Source organism: Natrix helvetica (genome assembly GCF_964273705.1).
Source record: "Natrix helvetica genome assembly, chromosome: 5".
NCBI lineage: Eukaryota > Metazoa > Chordata > Lepidosauria > Squamata > Natricidae > Natrix > Natrix helvetica.
This window is the reverse complement of record NC_138551.1, coordinates 153,931,129-153,956,046: the sequence shown is the minus strand read 5'-3', so window position 1 is coordinate 153,956,046 and position 24,918 is coordinate 153,931,129. Positions and strand designations below refer to the sequence as shown.

General features: G+C 51.4%; 1 protein-coding gene across 2 annotated transcripts; it reads right to left on the bottom strand.

The window, feature by feature from the left end:
- Positions 1 to 6: 6 nt before the first annotated feature.
- Positions 7 to 24,918, bottom strand: SLC2A1 (solute carrier family 2 member 1). 2 transcript variants are annotated; one of them, XM_081955101.1, is made up of 10 exons: positions 24,653 to 24,918; positions 10,681 to 10,773; positions 7,620 to 7,780; positions 7,241 to 7,481; positions 6,490 to 6,652; positions 5,165 to 5,352; positions 4,894 to 4,998; positions 4,009 to 4,110; positions 3,348 to 3,551; positions 7 to 2,290 (listed from the first exon to the last, which is right to left on the bottom strand). In XM_081955101.1, the coding sequence occupies exons 1-10, from the start codon at positions 24,668 to 24,670 to the stop codon at positions 2,093 to 2,095; spliced, it is 1,473 nt and encodes a 490-aa protein (XP_081811227.1). In that variant the 5' UTR covers positions 24,671 to 24,918; the 3' UTR covers positions 7 to 2,092. The 2 variants fall into 2 exon arrangements, with proteins under 2 accessions (XP_081811227.1, XP_081811228.1); XM_081955102.1 differs by lacking the exon at positions 24,653 to 24,918 and adding an exon at positions 14,000 to 14,021.

Here is a 24,918-nt window from a genome sequence, read left to right as displayed (position 1 = left end):
AAGAAGTAGCCTAGAAATGTAATTCTTTTATTCAAGTGCAGTTGTGTGTTGTATGCCTTCGGTTTACAAACAGACAAATAAATAAAATATACATATATTATTAAATAGGCGCGTTTAATTGTCTTGCTTCGGGGCTTTTCTTTCTTTCTTGCAAACCTGTCGAGGACTAGCAAACACAAAACAGGAAAGGCCTTTTTTTTTTCTTTTCTTCTTTTTTTTAAACCAGGTCGGCTGACTAGAGACTAAAGAAAAAACCTAACGTTATCAGTGCAACGGGTTCAGCTACAGTGCAGGTGAGATACTCTATATAAAAAAATAAGTTTATCGCAGTCAAATGCAGCTTTTAGCGACGCCTAGAGAAACTACTAGAGCTATTCAAGGATACAGTCTTTGCAGGGCTGGAAACAAGGCTCTGTCCACATGAAACAGGAACCCCCCAAAAATATACATACATAATAATATAAATATTTTCCAGTCTAGGAAAGCTAGGAAAACGGCTGCAGCTATTCTCATTTGGGGGGGGGGGGGGGAGAAGGGTGTGTGTGTGTTGAGCAAGTCCAGTTGCCAAAGACACAATAGAACTGCCTCTTCCAGACCTCTTTTGCAGGGTGGGTGGGTGTGCAAGGAGGTTAATGGGGAGCCGGAAAATGATATTGGGGAGGGGGGGGCTGTTTGTGTGTGTGTCATTCTTGCCCCAGGGAATGACTGCGGGGGGGTTGTTTGTTGGCTTTTGGAGTGGGTGGGTGGGTGGGAATTAAGTCAATTTCCAGGGCAGAGAGAAGGTTGGGACTGTTGTCTTTGGCCAAGATGGGGAAACGTTCTTGCTTTGGACCCAGGACCACACGCCCTGCACCCGTCCGATTCTGAAGTCAGACCAACCTCACCCTGGGCAGGAATCCGAGGGAAAGTATTTCTGAAAAAGAAAGAATTTCTCTCTCCCTCCCTCCCTCCCTCCCCATCCAGGGAAGGGCGAGCAGAGAAGAAGCCTTGGGGCCACCTACAAGGGAGGTCCCCCAGGGTGTCCTTCACAGCTCCTGGAGGATTCCCACCAGGGCACCCACCGCTGGCCCCTCTCAAGCTTTGGAACCGGCTGAGGGGCAGCCGTGGGACCCTCTGCCTTCAGACGCCTCAACTGGGAGGGGCCAAACCCTGCAGCCCCCTCCTCCAGGTCAGAGACAGCCATCGCTCACCCCAAAGGTTAACAGCCTGCAGTTGTTGCCCCCAAACCGTTAAGGCCAGCCCCCCTCTGCCAGAGGTGCCTCGGGCTAGATCCCCGAACCGTCTCAGTTCTTTCATCCTCTCCCTTGGACCACCCAGCCCATGGTTCCCGGGCTCTGGAGGATGAACAGGAAGGCCCCTGGGGCAGAAGGAAGGGGCAACCAAGAACTTTTGTTCCTGCCAATTTTCTGTTGACTTTCAGTAAATAAAAGCTGGGCAGAAGAACGAAGGGCTTCCATCTTGGATTGTTTTTTTTTTTTGTGGTGTGTCCCCACCTGTAAAAAAAACCCCACCATCCCTCTGAGAATGTGATTGCCACTCCTCAAAGGACGCCCCCCCCTCAGCTCAGTTCTTCTCCCCAACTTTTCAACCCCCCCCCCCATCTGACCCTCCCAATCCCCTCCGAGTTCCTTCCCAAAGTTCCGCTCTTCAGTTTCTCCCCGTCTGTCTTGTATTTAACCGGCATTTAACGGTATTCAGTGTTTTGTCTCTGGCAATGCAAGGGGGGGGGAGGTTGGGGGCGGAGGGGGCGAAGGGGAGATGCTTTTTCTCCTTTATAAAACAAAGAGGAAAAAAGAACACAGAGTAAGGAGGAGGAGGAGGATGGGGGGGGCAGAAGTGCTATCATCGCAGGAGGAATCGTTGCTTCTGAAGCCTTTTGACCACGTTGAAATCCTGGACTGGAGACCAGCCACTAAAGGTTCTTCCTAAGGAGCTACGAGACGGGCCCTTTGCCCAGAGAGACCAGGCCCAGGTGTGGCTGGAGTCCACTTTTTCTTCTTCGCCTTGGGCCTGGCGCTGTGACAAGCATGTGGAGAAGGCGGGCGGAAGGGCGAGAGTGATGCGGAGGGGATGCCTGCCCACCTCCCGAACTTCAGACCTGGGAGTCGGCTCCCAAGCTGTGGAACTCATCCGGGCTCTTGTCTCCGTGGGCGGCACCCCCTTGGCGGAACTCGGAGGCGATCTCGTCGAAGGTTCGGCCCCTGGTCTCGGGCACCTTGAAGTAGGTGAAGATGAAGAAGAGGACCAGCAGGATGGTGAAGATGATGAAGACGTAGGCACCACAGAGGTCCTGTAAGAGACGGAGAGGAAGGGGCATCAGGGCTCTGCTTGAGGGAGGATAACTAAGGGTGACTCCATCCGCCACCAGCGCTAAGTCAAGGAGGTTGGGGGTAGACACCCTTCTCCTGAATGGTGGTAGGGCGTCTCCTTCAAGCAGGGAGAGGTCCCTCGATCACCCCCATTAAAAGTGGCCCTTTCCTGTGCCCACCCTCAAAACTCCTCTGGCTTCCACGATATTGATCTCGACAGAGGTGGAAGCTTAATTTTTAGAAACTTCTAAATATCCGGGCAGGATGGAAATCTCTTTTTTTAGATACTTGGGAAGGAAGCATGGAGAGACTCATTGCCAGAACTTGGCACTCAATGGGGAGTCTCACTTGGGGTGAAGAGGGATGTTCTCATGTTAGGCCCTCATTTCATCGTACCCCACCCTCACTCTTCTCTGATCAGTTTTCCAGACTCTTCTGTTATTTCAGAAGAGGGGTCCCACTAATTCTCCAAGGCACCTGAAGGCAGGAGGGGAAGCTAATCAAGGAGAGAAGCAACTAGAACTAAGGAGAAATTTCCTGACCGTGAGACCAATTAAACGGTGGAACAGAAGTTGCCTCCAGAAGTTGTAGGTGTTTCATCACTGGAGGTTTTTAAGAGGAGATTGGACAACCAGTCTCCTGCTTGAGCAGGGAGTTGGACTAGAAGACCTCCAAGGTCCCTTCCCTTATTCTATTATTCTCCCAGATGTAAAAGCAGACACTGAGTTCCTCAAGGAAGTAGAGATGGTAGTTGGGTAGCTAGAGCGTCTGACTTTCAGACTACGCAGAAGGAGGAGGAGGTCTACCCAGCCAACCTTGGTTGCTCTACGTCTCTCAGGAAGGATGGAGTAACATAGAGGGAGCATGTAAAATTGGGAAGATCTGAAGCAAGCTGAAGCGCTGGCCTGCTACTTCTAGTGAGAAACAGAAGCTTCTCAAAATGTCCTCCTCCTCGGTCGCTTTGCCACAGATCGACCCCTGGAAATCAATCACATACACGACGTCCCTCTCGGATGCCCTCCGGAGCTCCACACTCACCGCCACATACTGGAAGCCCATCCCTACGATGAAGTTGGCGGTCCAGTTGGACAGCCCCGCAACGGCGATGGCAGCAGGGCGTGGGCCTTGGCTGAACAACTCCGCCACGATGAACCAAGGAATGGGCCCGGGGCCAATCTCAAAAAACGCCACGAAGCCCAGTATGGCGACGATGCTGAGATACGACATCCACGGCACATCACTCTGGCAGAGGAAGAGAAAAGCGAAATAGAGTTGGGGAAAGAACTTATAGTTGTATTTCCCATCACTTTGGGTGGCATTCTTGAGGCTTCTTTGGAGACAAATTACTGGTGTGTCTAATCACATTTGGCCAATAAATCTGTTCTGTTCTATTCTCTGTTCTATTTTCTCTTCTATTTTATTCAATTCTTCTTTTTAAGAATTGCAGTAATTCAATTGAATGTGATCGCTTGGAGAAAAACCAGCAGAACGTTAGACCCAACCCCCCCACAGTAGATGCTCCTGTTGAGGAGAACATATTGAGTTCTCCTAATGTGTTGGATTTATCCTTCCCATAATTTCATGGGAAAGGATCGATTCCTGTGCCAAGAATCGGGCATATGAGATGGTTAGTGAAAAGGTCAGGGTCCTCCTCATTGACCCTCATGGGGCCTCTGACGGATCCATGTTTCCTACTCACCAGTAGTGCCAAGGCGATAGTCATCAGAACCGCACACATGGCCATCCCCATGAGTCCGATGAGGTGCAGCGTCCTTCGGCCGGCCCGTTCTACCACAAACAGCTTCAGAGAGAGAGAGAACAAGAGAGATACATCAGCATGGAATGGATGGAAGATCTCCTCAGAATCATCAAAAGAGCTTTGGGGAGACCACGCATAGGAGTTAGAGGTCATGACGCTAGGTGAGTCGTTGACCTTGCCATGTACGAAGCAACTTTGAGGAAGCGGCTGTTGATTCAGGTTGGCATTTATTCATCAGTTACGTTCTGTGGAATTAGCACGCACCTCTGCAGAACATCTGGGCCATCTGACTGAAGAAGCTTCTTGGATGAGAAGCAAAACGTCTTCAAAGTCCAGTTGCCTTTTGAAAAAGCACCTCTGGGACAACCATCGACTGGTTGACTGAGACCTTCCACTGACATGGACCATCTGAATGATCTCATGTGGGTTCTGAAGACTTGCCACGCTCCCTGCTCCAAATGAACCCCCAAGAGAGAGGTTCCCCCATGGCCATTTAGGAAGACCACTCAGATTACTGCAGCTGGCTTGGGAGAGGTGCACCTCATTAGGGAATGTGATTTATGACACAGAGTAAGGAGAGGGAAGGAACAGGGGTAAAGCTCAGCTATAACTCAAACAAAGCTTAGATCTGACCACGAAAAGGCCTATTGGTGCTCCTCATAAATGACTAGCTTTGTATTGAATCTTGGCTCGATACTCATGAATCAATTAGAGCATTTTTAGGAAACCTGACAATGCCTATTATAACACCTATCGCCGTAGCCCCTTCCTCCTGTTTGTCCTCTCTCCAGGTCTGCTTTCTTAGCAAGAAATCGCCCTGCTCACCGAGACAACCGTGAAGGCTGTGTTGACAACTCCAGCCCCAATGGTGGCGTAGACGGGTTGCTGCACTCCGGCTCTTTCAAAGATATCCGTGGAGTAGTAGAAGACCTTGGAGAAGGGAGAGAAGAAGAAGAAGGTCGATACAATATAAGAGCACTCAGTGGCGTTTTGGGGTGTTGGTAGATGCAACAAGTAACATACTCTCCTACTCAACAGGGTAGTGGGACCTCAAAACCAGCATTTCACCACAATTTCTCGCCCAACCCATATTTACCGCGTTGATCCCCGAAAGTTGCTGAGAGAGCTGCAGTACGATGGCAATCAAGATGGGCTGGCGGTAGAGAGGGGAACGGAAGAGCTCCAGGATGGTGACCTTCTTCTCCTGAAGCATCTGCCGGCTCTCCTCTTTCATCTCCTGAAGGTCCTTGCTGACATCGGTGGTCCCGCGGAGCTTCTTCAGGACTGGGGAGAAAAACAGGAGATTCTTGCGACTCAACAGTTGGGACCCCTGATCCTCCAAGCGTGGCTTCCTCCCTCTCCCCAGCTGAGAAGGAACCTTTGGTGGTGGGTGGGATCCAGGCTGAGGAAGACGGCCTTGGTGGAGACACACTGGAGCCCAAAGGGGCCTGGGCATTTTTAAATACCAGAAGAGCCAAATAATGTTCAGAATTAGACCAATTCACTAATTCACCGGAGTATGAAGAGGGGAAGGGGGGGGGGGGGAAACACAACCAGACTTATTTTGGTCATGGCAGCTAATCTCAATTAAATCACTTTTAGCCTTCCTGCTGGAGTTGATTTCCTAATCTGGTCTACCTGGTGGGGACTCAGAAGTTCTCTCAACTGCGTCTCTAGTGTTTTCTCTATTTCTGACTCTGCTTCATCTGGACTTCAGAGGTTGCGGCTGCCCCGAAACTGGGGGGGGGGTTCGAGAAAAGATTACTCAACCATTTGTCTGAAATGGCAGAAGGTTTCCTGCTTGAGCAGAAGGTCAAACATCAAAGAGCCACAAAGGTCCTAACCGGAAGCCCCCTCTTCGATTCTGGAGCCAACCGGAGGTCCGGTTCTCCCACCACGGAGGCTCTTCCTAGCGTGGTGTCCTTCTGCTACCTGTCCCAACCGAAAGCCCTATCAATTGTGGAGCTGGTGGACAATAGGGGGCCGCAGCAGAGGGGATGAAAGAGCTACTTGTTGCCAACCCCTGGACTAGAAGACCTCCAAGGTTGCTTCTGTTGTTCTGGGGTTAAGAAGACCTCCAGGTAGCATAAAAGTCAGGCAAGCGTCCCAGGTTCCTCCCTCTGCTTTGGGATTATTCGAAAGGACAAGAGGCAAGAGAAACGAAGACAATGGGTGGGGACCTTCCTTCAGAACTCAACTTACATCTGGACATGCTAGCCTTCAATGAACGCTTGAGGACCTGATGGGGACATTTCAAGGCCATCTGGTCTGCCCCAGATCAGGAGACCTGGAGAAGCTGGAGGTGGGCTTGATATTGTAGGCCGAGAGAGAGAGAGCTCCACCATGGAGAAATGGAGACCACAGCCATCGAGAAATCCAAAAGACGTAACCTGCCCGTCTCAGCGACTGGTGCCAACCTACCACTCTTAGCTTTGTTCTCCTCGTTGCGGTTAATGAGGAGGAAGCGGGGGCTCTCGGGAGCAAAAGGCATCAGGATGCACTGGGCCAAGGAGGGGATGAAGGTGAAGCCCAACAGCAGGGGCCACAGGCTTTCGTTCCCCATGATGAGGTCGATACCGAAAATCTGTGGAAAAAGGCACAGTTGGGAAGGTGAGAATGGGAGCCCAGGAAGCGTGAAGATCCCTGAGGCAACCAGGAGAAAAAGTAGGTCCCCCCACGTTTTCCTAGAAGACCCCTTGAGGCCCTGCTCAGCCCCTCACGTGCGTGGTCGGACTAGGATTTAAATTGGGGACGGAGCGAGATGATCTTCTGGATTTTTCCCCTTTCTGGAGTTTAGCTACCACAGGTTATCCCACAACTCTTCTCCTCCACTGTGCTTTGTGTGGGGTGTGCTGACTTGTGCAACAAAGACTACGCCCATTCCTGGATTCCTCCAGATAAGAAACACAGTGGCTGCATCTGGTAGAACGAAGCGTGGTGGGCAAAATATTTCCATCTTGAAACCCTGCAAGCTTCAAGGGCCCCGTGTCCACTGGGGAAATGGCCTCTTGAACCCTCAACCTCTCTCCTAGTTGGAAAACCTGTGGGATTTTGGCTGTGGCACTTGGGTTGTGGCTGTTTCAGTCCAGCCATTGTGATGTTGTTGGTCAAGGATTCATCCTTCCCCCTCAACAGCCCCAGGCATCCCCTCCCCCCCCCGAGAGCCTCTCACCTGTGCAATCAGGATTCCCACCACGACCCCAAGCTGGTGGAGGGTTCCCAGCGCCCCCCTCAGAGACGTGGGGGACACCTCGCCCACGTACATGGGCACAAAGCCGGTGGTGAGGCCCGAGTAAATGCCCACGATGAAACGTCCGAGGATCAACATTTCAAAAGAGCCGGCCATCTTGGAGAAACCCATCAGGATGGCCGAAAGGAAAGCGAGAGAGTTGGACATTAGCATGGAATTCCTCCTGGGGAGAGGGAGAAGGACAACCACCGTCAGCAAAACAGCCAGGATCAAAGGAAAGGAGAAGCTTTGCCGGGGGTGGGGTGGGGGGGTTGGGCTAGAAGGCCTCCGGGGTCCTTCCAACTCTCCTACTCTGACTTACCGTCCAAAGCGGTTGACAAAGAGCCCGACTGAGAACGACCCAAACATCCCACCGACGGAGAAGATGGAGACCGAGAGGGACCAGAGGGTGGTCCTCATGCCTGGAGTGATGTACGTCCCGTATCGGTTGAACCATGTTTGGTTGTAAAATTCTTCTATCACCTGCAAAGAGGAGGAGAAGGGCTCTACTAGGTCGAAGCAAGAAGGTTTCTGCCCCACACAAGACGCTTCCACCCCTCAGACCTCCCCCAGGAGGATTCTGTTGAGACACCAGCTGGCACCCAAAGACGGCCTTCCCCAGAAGTTCCAGGAAGCCTCCTGAGGGGACGGATGCTTTCCATTAGTCTGGTTGCCGCCCGTCGTGGTAATGAACCTTAGACACACACACACTCTCTCTCTCTCTCTTCCCCTTTAGCTGACTCCCCCAGACATCCTGTCACCAGCCAGCCACGATGCTTCAGGGTGAACCGTCGCGTGATTCAGCCTCAGGAATTCCTTTATGGCTTAGGGGGCAACACCTCCCGGAGTTCTTCTGACTCAAGGAGACTTCAGGTTAAGGTTGCCACAGGGGCATACAGTCGGTGAGAAGGACACAGGCGGAAGACCAAAGCTTTGCCTCTCAGCCATGAAAGCCACGAGGTTGCAGCCAGGTGACTCCGGAGACCCTGGACGGCCTTCTCCCAGGCCCCCAGCCTCCGTCCCCTTGAGCTCAGGCTGCTGCTGCTGGTGGTGTTGCCAGTGAAAACATTGGCTGCTCAGAACAAGAAGAACCTGACCTGGAGACACGAGAGGAGGCTGAGTGGGCCAAGCACCCGCCTCCCTTCGTGCAAGGCAGCCCCGGGGCAAGCTGACCCCTGGCTTCTCCTGGGCCAAGGATCCTGGGGTGTTGGGGTTTTTGGAGCCGGGGGACACCGGTGTCTTTTTTCCACCAGAGGGTGGCAGTGGTCCAGCTGGCCTGCGAGGGACGGGCACCTGGCCAAGCAGGTTAGAGTGACCTAGAAGGAAATAGGACCTCAGGCGCGGGGGAAAGATGTCAGATGGCTGCTGAGTCACAATGGAAGGGCTGAAATGGGAGGAAGGGGACTGTGGGGTGAGGTGGGCTTCTTCTCGTAGCACCACGACCTCCTTCTCCTCCATCTTCACTTAACCATCTCTTTTCTCTCATTCTCCTTCCCCTCCTCCTCCTCCTCCATCTTCCCTTAACTTTCTCCTTCCTCTCATTCTCTTTCTCCTCCTCCTCCTCCTCCTCCTCCTCCTCCTCCTCCTCCTCCTCCTCCTCCTCCTCCTCCTCCTCCTCCTCCTCCTCCTCCTCCTCCTCCTCCTCCTCCATCTTCCCTTAACTTTCTCCTTCCTCTCATTCTCCTCCTTCTCTTTTTCCTACTCTCTACCTTAAATGTTCTCTCCTTCTTCACATTCTTCATCTCCTCACACCTTCTCTCCCTCCTCTCCTCCTCCTGGGAAGTCAGCCCATACAATCTGTTGTTGTAGGCTCACCTCTCTTTGTCCTGCTTTCCTTTCCAGCGGTGTGTCCTTTGGGGTGTGGTGTGTGCGTGTAAACACACCAAAGAGGAAGGGTGGGTGCTGAGGATCAGGGTGGGAGCCGCATTCCCCAGATATGGGTGCGGGTGGTCAAGGCAGCTCAGGTTTCCCCGTTCTTTGAAGCTCCTCTGGACTCCAGTGGTTGGACCCAATCCTGCCCTACGTAACCCTGTTCTCCTTGAAAGACACACGGACACAACGCCTGTGTCTTTGTGCCTGTCTCTGCGAAGGGAAAGAACCGCAGCCCCGCTATGGACGGAACAAGAGGCCCCAGGTGCTTTCCAGACTCAAGAGCCTAAAAGAGCCTAACGCTTCTGAAGGAAACCATGGTTTGTTGAACAAAAGCACCATTCGCTGGGAAGACGCCACACATCAAATCGGTTTGGGTGGCAGGGGGAGAAAGGCAGCCTCCCCGATCCCGAATCAGCATTTCCTCCAAGCCTTTGGGGAGGTGAAGGCAAAGACCCTCGGCCTCCCGCTCACCACCTGAAGCGCCCAGGCCAGATTAGGCAGCTCTTCCAAGGCCTCTCCAGGCCTGCCTATCGCTTTCCCTGGGGGCAGGGGTGGGGTGGGGGTGGGGAGTCTGATGCAACCAGCCAAGCAATGAACTTCGGCCTCCTGTCCTTGGCCGGAGGGCAGGCGGAGTCCCGGTCAGGGGGGACGAAGGAGGCACCTTCAAGTGGGGCTGCATTGTTCCCGGATGAAAGCAAGGAATCGAACCTGTGACCTGCTTGTTCCACTATTGTGTCATCGTTGTTTTCCAAGGTTTCGTTCATCTGGTTTTTTTGTGGAGTTTCCAATCTTCTTTTCCTGTCGATCCACAGGATGGCCAGGGTTGTGTTGAAGGGAGGCGTCTCTTGAGCAGACACATTTTGTCTGAAAAGAAGGACTCGGGGTGACAGGGCAGCAGCCTTCCAATATCCCAGGGGCTGCCCCAAGGAAGGGGAGGGGGCTCAACCCCTTTCCCTAGCCACCAGGAGGCAGGAGAAGAAGAAGCAACAGGTGGAAACTCTTCAAGGAGAGAAGAAACCTGGAACTAAGGAGGAATTTCCTGATAGGGAGAAGAATTGACCAGGGGAACAGCCTGCCACCAGACGTTGTGGGTGGTTTTTAAGAAGAGAGTGCACAACCTTTTGTCTGACAAAGACAAAAAGAGCTTACACTCACCCCACACCCCGCTAGGGCTGCAGAAGCACTAACTAGCTGGCAACTAGTTAGTTGCAACTAACTAGCTGGATTGTGGGTCTACAGCGTACACCTTGTTTTCCAGACCGCCCTTCTTTGAAGTTATGACAGACTCCCCCAAAATTACTTGCAACCGGCTTCTGAAATTCCAATGGCAACACACACAGACACACAGACACAACTACGTGAGAGCATTTCGTAGACGGGATTTGCTTTGCGAATGAGCTGCTCACTCCACAACCCATTTGGCTCACGTGGGGGCAGCCGAGGCAAGCTGGCTCTTCCGCCAGAAGGACAATGCGGTTGTGTGATTTGTGGTGCGAGGCAGCGGCTCTTACCCTCTGCGGTGCGTTGATTACTCCGGTGTTGTACCCGAACTGCAGTGACCCCAACACGGCACCCCCAACGGCCAGCAACAACTGGGCAGTCATCTGCTGGGACAAAGAAAGAGCACACCAGGGTTAGTCAAACTGGGAGCAACTGGTGAAACTGGGATACGCCACCCAGCCGCGCTACTAACCGGCATGTCCCAGGGTATGATTTTGGCACCGTGTAGTGACATCAGACCACCAAGAGTGACCGTAAGCAAGACAGAATTGGGGTCCGGAACATTTTCTTAAGCCCAGAATTACAGGATGACATTCAGAAGCGGTTCAGGTAGATTTCCCCCCCCCATTTCACATAGGTATAAGGGGAGGGGGGGGAAGTGCAACAGCATCATCAGACTTGCAAGATTAAAGTCACTTTTTTCAGTGCCATTTGAATGGTCACTAAAGTGAGGACTGCCTGTGCTTTGCCCTGCCTCGGCTGTCCCTAATTTAGGATTTGACAGACACAATTTTAAAAAAGGCTTCTGAAAAACCCAAGTTACGCGCCCTGAAACAAGCCAGCTTTTTCCCGCCAATCTTCCAATTTCCTAGCCCCCCCCCTCCACCTAACCAGGTTATCAATCGAGGGCTTGTTTGGGCTGCCGGTTACGAGAGGTGACCGCAATCTCGGCCGCTTCATCTCGCCCGGCTCCGTGCCAGTAATCCAGGCATCCGATTCTCGCCAGCTGACCTAAGCGGCTTTGGGAGGCTCTGACGGCCCCAATACCACGCTCCAGTTCTCACGCTCTGAATGTCCATTGTTGTGGTCCAAAGGGTATCGACGGACGGACGGACGGACGGACGGGAGGAGGAGGAGGAGGAGGAGGAGGCTGAGCTGGCAACCGCGTGAATCGGATTTGGGGCAAGCTGCCTGCTTTTAGGCTGCCTTTGGGGCCAGGGATGGGGAAGGGGGAAAGCAGGTCCGTCCGTCCGTCCGTCCCCCTTATTTTCTTTCCAAAACCATTCAAAAAAAAAATTGTTTTGAGTCCCAAGTCCCTGAAACTTTGCCCGGCTGAACCACCCAAGAAGCCGTTAGCCGAACCCAGCAAGGAGGTCACCTCCTGCAAAGGCCATCCCTGTGAGGATTGGCTCTAAGGTTACCTTTCTGTCAGCGTTGTAAGCATGAATGGTCGCTAAACGAGGCCACTGATAAATGAGGACGATCTGTAGAACTGGTGGGCAAACTATAAACTCAGAATTTGATCTGCTCTATGCAACACACTCGGTTTATGATGGGAAACCACAAATTATTTTATTCAATTAAATATATATATATATATTGTTCAACAAACCATCTTTAGGCTAGCATTGCTTCCTCATGGAGGGGCGCACCTGGCTGCAGGCCTCCCTCAAGAAGCCCAGGGTTCAAATCCCCCTTACAAGCTGTGCATTTTCAACACTTGTTTGGGAGTCCCGCCCACCAGTGGAGAGAGGAGGTCACAAACCCATCATCCCCACCGCCGACCCAGCACACCGGCTCGCCCTGCTTGCCCTCACCCTGACCAAGAATGTGAGAAAGGAGCCCCGCGGCGAGGTTGCTGGCGTCGCCTCCATCAAAGGGGCCCCATCCAGACCCTCCCTAAACCCCCAAGGGGAACCTGGCAGGGCTTCAGAAGGAAGGAGTGGCCCATGGGCTGGGTGGTTGGTCCAGGTTGAAAAGAAGGAAGGGAAGAGATCTGTTTTTCTAAGCAGCCCCATGTGCCCAGGAGAGCTTTCCTTCAAAACAAGGAGAAGTCCGGGGTCGGAACGGCAGGGCAAACATTTCGAAGATGCTCCCCACCCTTCGGCCGGACGGTGGGAAAATAATTTCTGGATTTGGTCTCTTGTGCCAGAAAAGCTGCCTGGTTGATGCCACCGAGGCAGAAAAGTATCCCTGGAAGGGGTCCTGCCACGCGGGGGGAAAGGCTCCCCCGGACTCACGGCAGCCGCAGTCAAAGTGCAGGCAGTCCTCGACTTACAGCCATTTGTTTAGTGACCGTCCAAAGTTTACAACAGCACTGGAAAAAGGGGACTTGGGATCCCATTAGCCATGGGATCAAAATTCGGATGCTTGGCAACTGACTCATATTTACAACGGTCGCAGTGTCCTGGGCTCGTCCTTCTGACCAGCAGAGTCAATGGGAAAGCCGGATTCACTTAATGACCGTGGGACTAACCTAACAACTGCAGTGATTCACTTAACAACTTTGGCAAGGGAAGTTGTAAAATGGGGCGGCCTACATTTCACAGCCGTCTTGCTCAGCAACAGAAATTCTGGTCTCAATTGTGGTCATAAGTCGAGGACCACCTGTATACAGTGAAAACCAAAATAATAACATCAAAGCCACGAAGAGGAAAATGCAGCCCTTGGAGTTTGTCCTTTGGGGGACCAGAATGTGCCAGTCCCAACTCTCTGCCTGCCTTTTGCAATTTCCCTTTGTCTCGGTTGCTGACCTGCTCTCCCCCCAAGGTGTGGTTGTGCTCGCAACATCAACGACACACACAGGCACCTGCGAAAATCCACCTTTGTCCCGTCACCCCATGGAAGGGAAGGCAGGAGCTGAGCCCAAAATCACACCACGGGGCAAAGACCAGAGGAAGGGAGGAAGGAAGGAAGGGAGGGAAGAAGGAAGGAGGGAGGGAGGGAGGGAGGGAGGGAGGGAGGAAGGAAGGAAGGAAGGAAGGAAGGAAGGAAGGAAGGAAGGAAGGAGAGAGACAGAGAGAGGAAATGAAAAATTGGGAAAGAGGGAAGGAAGAAAAAACTGGGAAGAATGAAGAGGGTGGAAGATGGGGATGGAGAGAAGGAGGGAAGAATGGGAAGGAAGGAATAAAGGAAGGGAGGGAAGAAGGGGAGAGAGAGAGAGAGAAAATTAAACATTGGAAGAGAGGGAAGGAAGAAAAAACTGGGAAGATGGGGATGGAGAGAAGGCGGGAAAAATGAAAAGGAAGGATGGACGGAGGATGGATAATTGGAAAAGGAGGGAAGCACAGAGGGAAGTGAAGAGGACAAAGAGAAGGAAGGATGAGAGTGGAAGGAAAGAAGGAAATAACCCCAAAGGGACAAAGCCCCCCAAAAAGCGAATGTTCAGAATTACAAAATGAAACTGAAAACGTTGTGCTTCTTTACAAAACAGCCTTCTGCCCCCCACTCACCCCCAACGCCCACCCACCCACCCCTCCTCAAACAGGGCCAACCGGACAGGGCCCTGCCGTTCCTCTGCCTGGGATTTAACCTGCCAACCAAAGGGAGCTGGCTTTTTGTTTTTTGTTCAGGGAAAGCTACTCTTGGCCGCCTGCCCGAGAGACGCACCCGATTCCTCGGCTTCCTGCTTGACGGTGATGAAGGAGGGAGCTATACAGATCTCCAAATTCGGGCAGCGGGTTCCAGGGAAGGGAGCAATTACATGGCTGGCCCAGAGCCAGTGGCGGATTCCAGGTTTAGCGTGAGGCACGTCCCCCTCCGCCCGCCTCCCAATTGTATAATACACACAACCACAATCACATGCTCCCGCCTTTGCCAGGGACCCAAGATGACACAGCACTTTCCCTGCCGCTGCCGGCAAACATGATGATTACGGTGGATTAATGCTTCGGGCCAAGGAGGAGGAGGAGGAGGAGCGCTTGAGACCCAGGCAGGCCCAGATGCGAATCTCGCCTTCCTGGCATCCGATTCCCCCACCTGGTGGTGAAGGAGCCCTGTGGGACCATGAAACTTGCAGGAGCAAAGAAGAGACTCGGCGGGAAGATTCGGAGACGGGTCACTGGCAAGAGACAAAAGGCCCATTTATTCGGCCTATCACCTTTCTGGCCACAGCTGTTAAGTTAGTCACACGGTCATTAAGTGAATCCGGCCCCTCCGCTGAGTTGGCTGGTCAGAAGGTCGCCAAGGGGGAATCACATGACACCCCTCCCCCAGAATGCTACAAGCATCACAAGTACGAGTCAGTGGCCAAGTGCCTGAATTTTGATCACAGGGAGACTATGAGGGTCCTGAGTCCCTTTTTTCAGCCCCCATGTGACTTTGAACGGTCACTAAATGGGCGGTCGTAACTCGAGGATTGCCTGCGAACACTGGGGAATATCTCCCGGGGGGGGGGGGTTGGGTGGGACAGAAGGGGATGCGGGTGGGCTCCCTGCCAGGATCTGCCTTTCGCACAACCGGTTTTGCTCCCCCTCCAGTGGCAAATGTGACAATCCGACCCCGCCCCAGCCCCCTCCCCAATTGGCTTGGAAGGCCCCTTCCCCACAGCTCTTCTGACCGGCTGCTGTGACTCCTGTCCCTTTAAAGCCCCACACAACAACCACCTCCTCTGTGTTACAACACAACTGTCAAGTTTGCAAACTTTCCCCCCCTGCCCCCCCCTCCGCCTACAAGAAGGTTGGGGGGGGGAAGAAAACAGGTTCTTTGTTCAGAAAATTCTCCCCGCCCTGCAAGAGGTCTGGCCTCCTCCAGCTATTTTCCCTCCTGCAACCTTAAGCCGCTTACAAATTTAACCCCTTCAGCCTCCCCCGGGCTCCGGGCTTCCACTGCATGACAGCTACAGGCAGTCCTCGACTTACGACTGTTCAGTTACTGACCAAAGTTATGACGGGACTGAAAAAAAGGGACTCCGGGCAACCGTTCCAGCCTCCCCGTGGGGGTCCCCCGGTCCAAATTCAGACTCTCGGCAGCTGTTTCCTATTTATGACGGTCGCAGCTGTCCCGGGGTCACCTGATCCATTTTGTGACTGTCTGGCCAGCAAAGTCCGTGGGGAAGCCGGATCCACTTAATGACCACCAGGTTGCTAACTGAACAACTGCAGTGATTCGCTTAAGAACTACGTCAAGAAAGGTCGTAAAATTCACTGAACGACTGTCTCACTTAGCAACAGGACTTTTGGCCTCCATGGTAGCCATAAAGGCTGGCAGCCCCTGGCTTATGACCAGAATCAGGATTTAAACCGGGCACTTTGGAGCGATTCCCACCTCACTATACCACTTTAAACAATTCTTTTTGTTCCGTGAATCCCTACGGTTGGTAAGCGAGTTCCCCACGGTTGTTAAACGAATCAGCTTTCCCCCCCCCATTTAATTCCCTCTTCCGAAGGCAGCTGAGAAGGTCACGTGATCCCTGGATGCTGCGACCGTCATAACTACAGGGCTGTTAAAAGCACCCCCAATTTTGATCATCTGCGACGGTCGTAAGTGCGAGAACAACCATTGGTCCCTTTTCCCCACTTGTGACTCCGCACTAAACAAGGACTCCCTGTATCGCAGGTTGTACGTACCTGCCAATGAAGCTTCTTAAAAAATGTTGCTGAGGGTTATCTCGGTCAGGGAAAGTGGAAACAGCCCCCCTCCCATTCCCCAAACAGCCTCTTTGGACTGCCTCCCCCCCCCATAAAGACAGCTGGTCGAGGGCTGCGCCAGGCCTGTCACACCCAGCCACGGCATCCTCACCAGGAGCAACCTGGGTGTTTGTGTTTGTGGCAGCCGCCCTTCCAGGTAACCTGATGTTGCAAAAGCCTCCCCAGGTGTGTAAAGTGAGACCAAAAGACCTGGGGAGATTTCAAAAGATGGGCTGATGCAAACCAAGAGGCTTCGTGGGATGGGGGGGGCTCCTGATCCTCCCCCCACCCCCTGGTTATCCTGCTTGAACAGGGGGCTGGACTAGAAGACCTCCAAGGTCCCTTCCAGCTCTATCCTGATTAATACGTTGATTGAAATGGCCTAGAGATCTCCTCCTTGAGCAGGGGGCTGGACTAGAAGACCTCCAAGGTCCCTTCCAGCTCTATCCTGATTAATACGTTGATTGAAATGGCCTAGAGATCTCCTCCTTGAGCAGGGGGCTGGACTAGAAGACCTCCAAGGTCCCTTCCCACTCTGACATTATTCTGCACAGGTAGCCCTCCACTCACAGACACTATTGGGCCCAAATTTTTGGTTGCTAAGGGAAACACTTGATTTTTCTCTATTTTACGACCTTTCTTGCCACTGTTGTTAAGTGGATCACTGCCGCTGTTAAGTTAGCAACATGGTTGCCAAGCCAGTCTGGCTTCCCCGTGGATATTGCTTGGCAGGAGGTCGCAAAAAGAGGGTCATGTGACCTCCCCCCCCCGGGACACTGGGACCGTCGTAAATACGATTCAGTTGCCAAGTGTCTGGATTTTGATCACGTGACCACGGGGAAGCTGTAACCGTCGTAAGTGTGAAAACAGTCCTAACTTTTTTTCATGCCGCTTTCATTTTGAACGGTCACTAAATGAACCATTATAAGCCAAGGACTACATTATTATTACACTTGCTATATTATCATTCTTATCGTTATCGTTATCGTTATTGTTATACTTTCTGTCTGTTTTGCAAGAACGCTGAGAGTTTCTGCAGCCGAGACAAAGGTCTTGTGTGTCTAACCACACTGGGCCAAATAAATAAGGAATAAAGTAAGGAGCCATAAATTCTCTTGCAAAACTTTTCTGTGCCTCTCTGCCCCCCCCCCAAAAAACCCCGAATTGAGGAGAAAGGGGGGGCAATATGCAGGGGGGCTCCCACCCACCCACCCCCGTGCTCGGGCATTGCTCCCTTGGCTCCAGAGGCCGAGGAAGGAGATTTTAAAATGCCCAGGCTTGAAATCCCACCTCTCCTACGCCTCCGCGGCCACGTAGCGCATCTCGGGAGCTGAATTTGGCACGATGGATGCCCCCCCTTGTGCCAGTCAGCCTTCGGGGAGTTTTATGCATGAGCGGGCATGGACTGGGTGCCTCTGCCCACGTCCGCTGGCCTCGGATTCCAGGCAGGGGGGGTGGATGGGGGGGGAGAGGCATGTCATGGCAGCCAATGAGTGGCTGGCGCTCTGCAGAGGGCACACAGTGTCTCCGTTTGGCCTGCAGCGGCCGACGGGTTTCTCTTCGCCCGCTGACCATCGGAGAGGCCGTTGCATGATGCAGGCATCGACAAGGCTGCAGGGTCTCCAAAGGGGGAAGGGTCCCATTTGAATTCTACCAATCCGCGTTTCAGGGAAGGGGAACAATAGAAGAACAGAGTAGCAGAAGAATATAAGAGTCAGAAGGGACCTTGGAGGTCTTCTAGTCCAGCCCCTTGCTCAAGCAGGAGGACCTTTCTTACAGACTAGAGAATAACAGAAGAATAACAGAGGAGGTAGGTAGATCGATAGGAAGAAGGAAGGAAGGAAGGAAGGAAGGAAGGAAGGAAGGAAGGAAAAGGAAAAAAGAATGGAAGGAAAAGAAAAAAGAAAAAAAGAAAGAAAGGGAAGAGAAAGGAGAAAGGATAAATTCCATGTCCTTTGTCATTCTGTTCACTTTTTTAAAAAAGTTAAAATAAACATGCCTACAGGGTGATGTGTTTTTGCCAGACATATTTCAAATTGCTACTCCACCCAGGAATAGTAATAATAAATTACTTAAGTCTCCTGAACTGATCTCACACAGCCCCTGTGAACGTTTTTCTTTTTTTAAAAAAAAATAAGGTTTTTTTTTTATTTCCAAAGATTGTACATAGATAATAGAAATACATTCGAAGGTGAAAAAGTGAGAAATCTTTAAAAAACAAAGGAAAGGAAAGGCAAAAGCAGGAAAGAAAGAAAATAAGGAAAGAAAAACAGAAGAACAGATAATGTGAGGCAAGCAGTTAAGAAGTATGGATTGATCCATATAAATAATGAGAAAAAATAGGTACAGCGTATGTATGTATATATATATATACAGCCCAAAACCCAGCCTGAAGATGGCGAGTGAGACCTCGCCGAAACGTTGCCAAGACAATCTCAATCTTACATGGGAAAAGACCTGAATATATATAACACAAATATAACACATATAACACAAATACATATACATACATACATACATACATACATATATATATATATGTGTGTGTGTTTTCGTAGATTTTCACAGGTGTAGGTGTGCTGGTTTTGTTGTATTCGGGTCTTTTCCCGTGTAAGATTGAGATTGTCTTTGCAATGTTTCGGCAAGATCTCACCTGCCATCATATATATATATGATCTCTCATTTATCTAATCTCTCTCTCTCTCTCTCTCTCTCTCTCTCTCTCTCTCTCTCTCTCTCTCTCTCTCTCTCTCTCTATCTCTCTCTATCTCTCTCTCTCTCTATCTATCTCTATTGCTATCTATCTATCATATTTATCTATATATATATCTATCTCATCTACCTATCTATCTATCTATCATATATATATATTCGATTCCCAGTAAGGGTATGGCTAGCTGATGAGAGCTAAATAGCTTCAAATAGATCTATACTAGTCTCCCTTTATTTATTTATCAGCACAAATGCAACACAAATGTAACAAAGGCAGTTTATATATCTATAAACTGGCTTCTGATCTTCCACTCAGCAGTTATATTTTAATCTCTATCCTATATCTCAGAAGTTATAAAATTCTCTTGACGCTTCTAATTGTGCTTGCCACGATTACAGCACAATTCTTTCTATAATCTTTCCCCCCCCCTAATCATCGAACCCGCAGACCCATTAAGATCATTTTCTATCTTAAAGAGAAGGAGTTTCCAGTCATTAACGGCTCTTAATGAGGCCCTTTCCCTAATCAAATAAGTAGCCCATCTCAGCAAATTCTCAATTCTGGTAGGAAAATCTCCCCCTTTCCCCAATAATGCCAACAAGGCTGAACGTCACGAGCGAGACTTTCGCTGTGCTAAGCCCAAAACAAGCTACGTTATGGACAAACAGCTTGGACAGGGGATCTGGATGCTGGCTGGTAACCAAGAGAACATCCACCTTTCATGGCAGTCTATCTTCAAATGCCAGGCATGTGCGTGAGAAAGAGTAAGGTGAAGGAGGGGGGAAGGCGGGCGCCAGCCGTGCTCCGGCATGTTAATGTTAACGTCTTTCTAAATGTACTTGCCAATGTCCTAAGAGAGTTTCTGGAACTTTATTTCCCGCCTCATCCTCCTGTGTGGGGTGCCGAGGGGGTTCTCTGGGAGCAGAGACTTTTTCAGGGTGGCTCCCCATCTGCCAACCTTAAGACGCCCACTTTCAGCACCACGGAGAGGGGGTTTTTCAAACAAAACCACTTCCTGAAACCTCTCCAGGACTTGGGCGTTTCTCTTCCCACGGTACCATATCCCCTCTACTGCAGGGGTGCCGTTTCCCCTGCTCCCTTCCCATCTCACCATATTGTTGCTGTTGCTGTTTTTATTGTCGTTGTTGAATGAGGAGGTTTCCCATTTTCTTTCCACCCCGCAAAGAAAACATCAGAGGTTGAATAAAGGCAGTGGCCAACTGCTTTCCTGGCCATTTGCTCATGGCGAATCGCCTTCCTGAACATGTGCAGAGTGCCTATTCCCAACGGCAAGCCAGGCTGACAAAATGGGGGGGGGGAACCAGCAAATCAGGCCAAGCGGAGGAAACCGTTTCTGAGTCAGCAGCTTCCTCCTTCTGACTCAGCCACCAACGGCCGTTGAGGTTGGGGCTGGTTAAAGAGTCAAGTTTGAACAGGCGAGGAGTGGGCTCAACCACAAGGCCTGAACCACGTTCTACTCCCTGGGCTTCTTCTCCTACCAGAATTCCCCTCCGAGCATTTGCAGAGGATTCTGGGAGTCCACCTCTCTTCCTGAAAAACCTCCAGCGAAGAAAGGACGACACAATCCCCAGGGGGCATCCTGTTCCATCCGTCCCTCCGTCTCCCCCCCTCCCTCCATCTGGCATGTGCCTTTATCTCTCTCAGAATCACAGAATCCCAGCACTGGAAGGGACCTTGGAGGTCTTCTAGTCCAACCCCCTGCTCAAGGCAGGAGACCTCACACCGTCCTGGTTAAATGGCTACCTTCCAAAACCTCCAATGATGCATCACCCACAACTTCTGGAGACAAGCTATTCCATTAATTAATTTGCCTGGGATTAGAGAATAACAGAGTTGGGAGGGACTTTGGAGGTCTTCTAGTCCAGCCCCCTGCTCAAGCAGGAGTCCCTTCCAGACAAATGCTTGTCCAATCTCTTCTTGGTGACCTCCAGTGATGGAGCATCCACAACTTCTGAAGGCAAGTTTGATTCATTCTTCTCACTGTCAGGAAATCTCTCCGTCGTTCTAGGTTGTATCTCTCCTGGATTAGTTTCCACCCATTGCTTCTTGTTCTACCGTCTGCTGCTTTGAAGAACAGGTTGACCTTTCCTCCCTTATTTCTGTAGGAGCCCCTCAAATATTGGAAGACTGCTATCATGTCAGCCCCTAGTCCTTCTCTTCCTTAGACTAGACATCCCCAGTTCCTGCAACCGTTCCCCCTATGTTTTATCCTCCGGCCCCCTAATCATCTTGATTGCTCTTCTCTGCCCTCTTTCCAGAGTCTCCGCATCTTTTTTCCCTATTGTGGTGACCGAAACCGAATGCAGCCTTCCAACTGCGCCTTCCCTGACCTTCCAGCCGGCCGAAGCGCTGGGAAGCCCAGTGACGGTTGGAGCAAGCGAGCAAGGCACAATAACACCCATTCTCCAATATTTATTATTCTCCTTTGCCCCAACAATGCCCCAAGGAAAACTCCCCCTGAGAGTCCCTGGGCCTCTGCCTAGGAGATCAAAGCCAGCCCCATTGTCTCCCCAGCCTCTTTGAAGGAGCTGGAAAAAGGGAAATTTATATATATATATATATATATCTCCCCCTCGCCTTCTTCACAAAAAGAAAAGAAAGAGGTTGTTTTGCATCCGTTTCCTAGACTTTGCTGAGAGCAGCGAGGGAGGGGGAGGGCGCATGTTTCTTTCTGCAAAAGGGGCTCTCCTCCCCCCCCTGGAAAATAATACGCAGTGGTGCGCTCCTGACTGTCACGTCGTCCCACAAGCCGTTCCAAACCCAGATCTTAATCCAGGCTCTGCCAAAATTCCAGTCCGGCTCTTCCCAGCCACCCTCGTGGTCCCTCCCTGCTGGCTGGCTTTGTGGAGCTGACTGTCGTGTGGTCTTGGACACACCATTCTTATTAGTAGAAAGGGGTGGGTGGGCCAAAGAAGCAGAAGCTGCCCACCCTTCCAAAGCCCCCTGTGGTGGGCTCAGCCACTTACATGAGGTGGGGCTCCCCTCTCCAGCCAAGCAGGGGAGTCGAACTCCAGAAACTGAAGGAAGAACCAGAGGCAGCTGGATCAAAAGTCCTTGAGAAGAAAAAATGCTAAACTGCCACATTTGGAAATAGCGGAAAATTTGGCTTCTCCAACTACAAGGAAAGCAGGAGGTTTAAAAGGGAGGCTAGCCTGCTGTGGGGAAGCCCCTCGAAATGTGCAGATTCAGAACAGAAGCAAAAGTCCCTACTTCACGAGTACATAGAATCACAAGAGTCCGAAGGGACCTTGGAGGTCTTCTAGTCCAACCCCCCTGCTCAAGGCAGGAGACTCTGCCATTCTGGGCCAAACGGTTGTTCAGCCTCTTCTTGAAAACCTCCGGTGTTGGGAGCATCCACATTCCCTCCTGAATAACAGAACTGGAAGGGATCTCGGAGGTCTTCTAGTTCAACACCCCCTTCCCCCCCCCACCCCCGTTCAAGCAGGAGACCCTCTGCCATTCAGATAAAGTGTTATTCTTTTGCACAAGGGTGAGATTTGGCTTTCTACAACCCAGAGCAAAGGAGCCAGTTGAGAAAACAAAAACGAAAGCCTTTACTTTTCTCTCTTGCTCACCATAACTCCCGCAGCAACCTTGAACTACTTCCTCTGAAGCTGGTGCATAACTTCAAGTATCTTTTGATGATAAGGGATGCGCTGACTTTCAGCACGTTAAAGAAGAAGAAGGAGAAGAAGAAGAAGAAGAAGAAGAAGAAGAAGAAGAAGAAGAAGAAGAAGAAGAAGAAGAAGAAGAAGAAGAAGAAGAAGAAGAAGAAGAAGAAGAAGAAGAAGAAGAAGAAGAAGAAGAAGAAGAAGAAGAAGAAGAAGAAGAAGAAGAAGAAGAAGAAGAAGAAGAAGGACACGCACGTGGGCCTAACATGGATGCCAGAGTCACCTAGGGAAAAATGGTCCTCTGCTCCCAGCTGCAGGGCTGAAGACCCCTCCTCTCCCCCTGGGAACCCCTGCCTTGTAGAAAGCCGACTTCAGAGTAAAGAGGGGACAAAGAGATGCTCAGACCTGCCCCCAAACAGACAGGAGTTCAGCTCAGATCTGGTTAGGAAAACCTCGCTCTTCTCCAAGAAAGGGGGCAGCGCTGGGCCGTTCACCTCCCCAGTTAAGCCCCGGAGTTAAAAGACACCCCCCTTTTTCACCCTCCTCCTGCAATTTCATACTTGGCATAATTTAAAGTAAAAATTAAAACAAAAGTGGGGGGAACCCCAGCAAAAATGAGTTTTAAACAAACAGCCTCCAAGCAAATACAACGGAGGCTTTAAACTCATTTAAATTCAGACTGCTGCTGACTTAAACATCCCCGCTGATTTATTTATTTATTTATTTATTTATTTATTTATTCCTTCCTTCCTTCCTTCCTTCCTTCCTTCCTTCCTTCCTTCCTTCCTTCTTCCTAAATTCAGCCTGCTGCTGATTTAAACATCCCTGCTTTCTCTTTTTTCTTTCTTTTTTCTCCCTTCCTTCCTTTTCCTTTCTTCTCTCTCTCTCTAAATTGCCCACCTCCCTCAAAACAGGGGTCTGTATAATATAACCAATCAATAAAACAAAATATGCAAATTAACATTAGAATTAAAAATTCAATTACGGTTATTATTTTTTTAAAAAAATGGCTTTTCTTTCCCTAACTTAAAAGTCCTTAACTCAGAAAAGGATGAAGCACAAAAGTTTCTAAAAAAAATTTTTTTTTAGTCGTTTGAAAACAGACCGGCCACAAATAAATTTAGCAGCCCAATAAATAAAAATGGTAAAAGTCAGTATCTCTAATCGAGCCGCCACCTGAATAAGCACCGTACAGCCTAAAAATACCAGGAGTCTTGTAGTAGTGGCACCTTTTCAGACTAATCGTTTTATTGGTTCGTGTAAACGTTTCCTTCGCGCCTCTGATTTCTGCCGCCCGCTGCTTGCCAACCCAGTTCTCCTGGCAAAAAAACTTAGACCGAAAGGGTGGGTACAGTTGAGGGTCGTCCTGATGGAGACCCCGCCTTGCTTGCCAATGTTGGCGGCCACAGTGGGGGGGGGATCCTTTGAATCTTAACCCCCAATTCAGAACAAGGACTATTCAGACCCTCGGCCTCTCCAGGGTTAGAGACCAATTTTACACCAGCTTTAATCCTGGTTAGTCTTCTGCGGTTTCCCAGGCCAAGAAACAACCCCCAGCGACCTCCCCCCCCCTCAGCAACTCAGCTAGGAGGACCCCCTTCTGCCATTTCCATCGAGAGGTTTTGAGACGCAGGAGAAAGACGGGACCTCCCCGACAGCTATGTCGCAAAACGGGGGGCGAAGTTCGCGCGAAGGGCCAGGAAGAGCCGGGACGGGAAGTTTTCCCGGGAAGGGAAAAGCAGTTTTCCCAGGAAGGAGCAGCGGCAGGGAGGCTCCCCAGAGGAGAGCCGGCCCCGGCACCCTTCCCTGCCCTTCCCGGCCGCGCAACCCGGATCTGCCGCGCGTCAAAGCTGGCAGGGCGGAGGAGGAGGAGAGGAGGAAGAGGAGGAAGAGTCCGCGGAGCGCTCGGCTCCTTTCGCCAAGCCGCTCTTTCCTTCTCGCCCTCCGAGTCGCGCTCCTCCTCCTCCTCCTCCTCCTCCTCCTCCTCTCCCCGCTCCACTCCTTCTCAGCTTTCATCCTTCTTCTCCTCCTCCTCCTCCTGCTCCTTCCATCCCTCATTTTCTATCCCTTCTCCTCTTTTCCTTCGCCTCTTCTTCCATCCCTCCTTTTCCTTCAGACCTTCTCCTCTTCCTCCATCCCTCCTCCTCCTTTCTTTCCCTATCACTCCTTCTCCTTCCCTTCCTCCTCTCCCTCACCCAGTCGGGGACCCCCCGAAGCCCGGCTCCGCTCTGAGTCCCTCCGGCCGGCGCCTGGTCCAGGGTCCTGAAGCCGCGCCGCCCGCCCGGCTCACCTTCCCTTCGGAAGCCATGGCTGTGCTCTGGCCGCTCTGGCTGGTCAAGGCGGCGCCCACCGCTGCTGCAGCGCTGCTGGGGGACGGAAGAGACGAGCGGGGCGCTTCTCGGGGCTGAGGCTGCTTCCCGGCTGCTCCGAGCGAAGCTGCGAGCGGCAAAATCGGCGATCCAAGGCCCGGCAGCGGCTTAAGAAGCGATTGGCCGGTGGTGGAGGTGTGGCGGGGGCGGGGGGAAGGTGGGGCTGACGCAACGCTGACGTCACGCC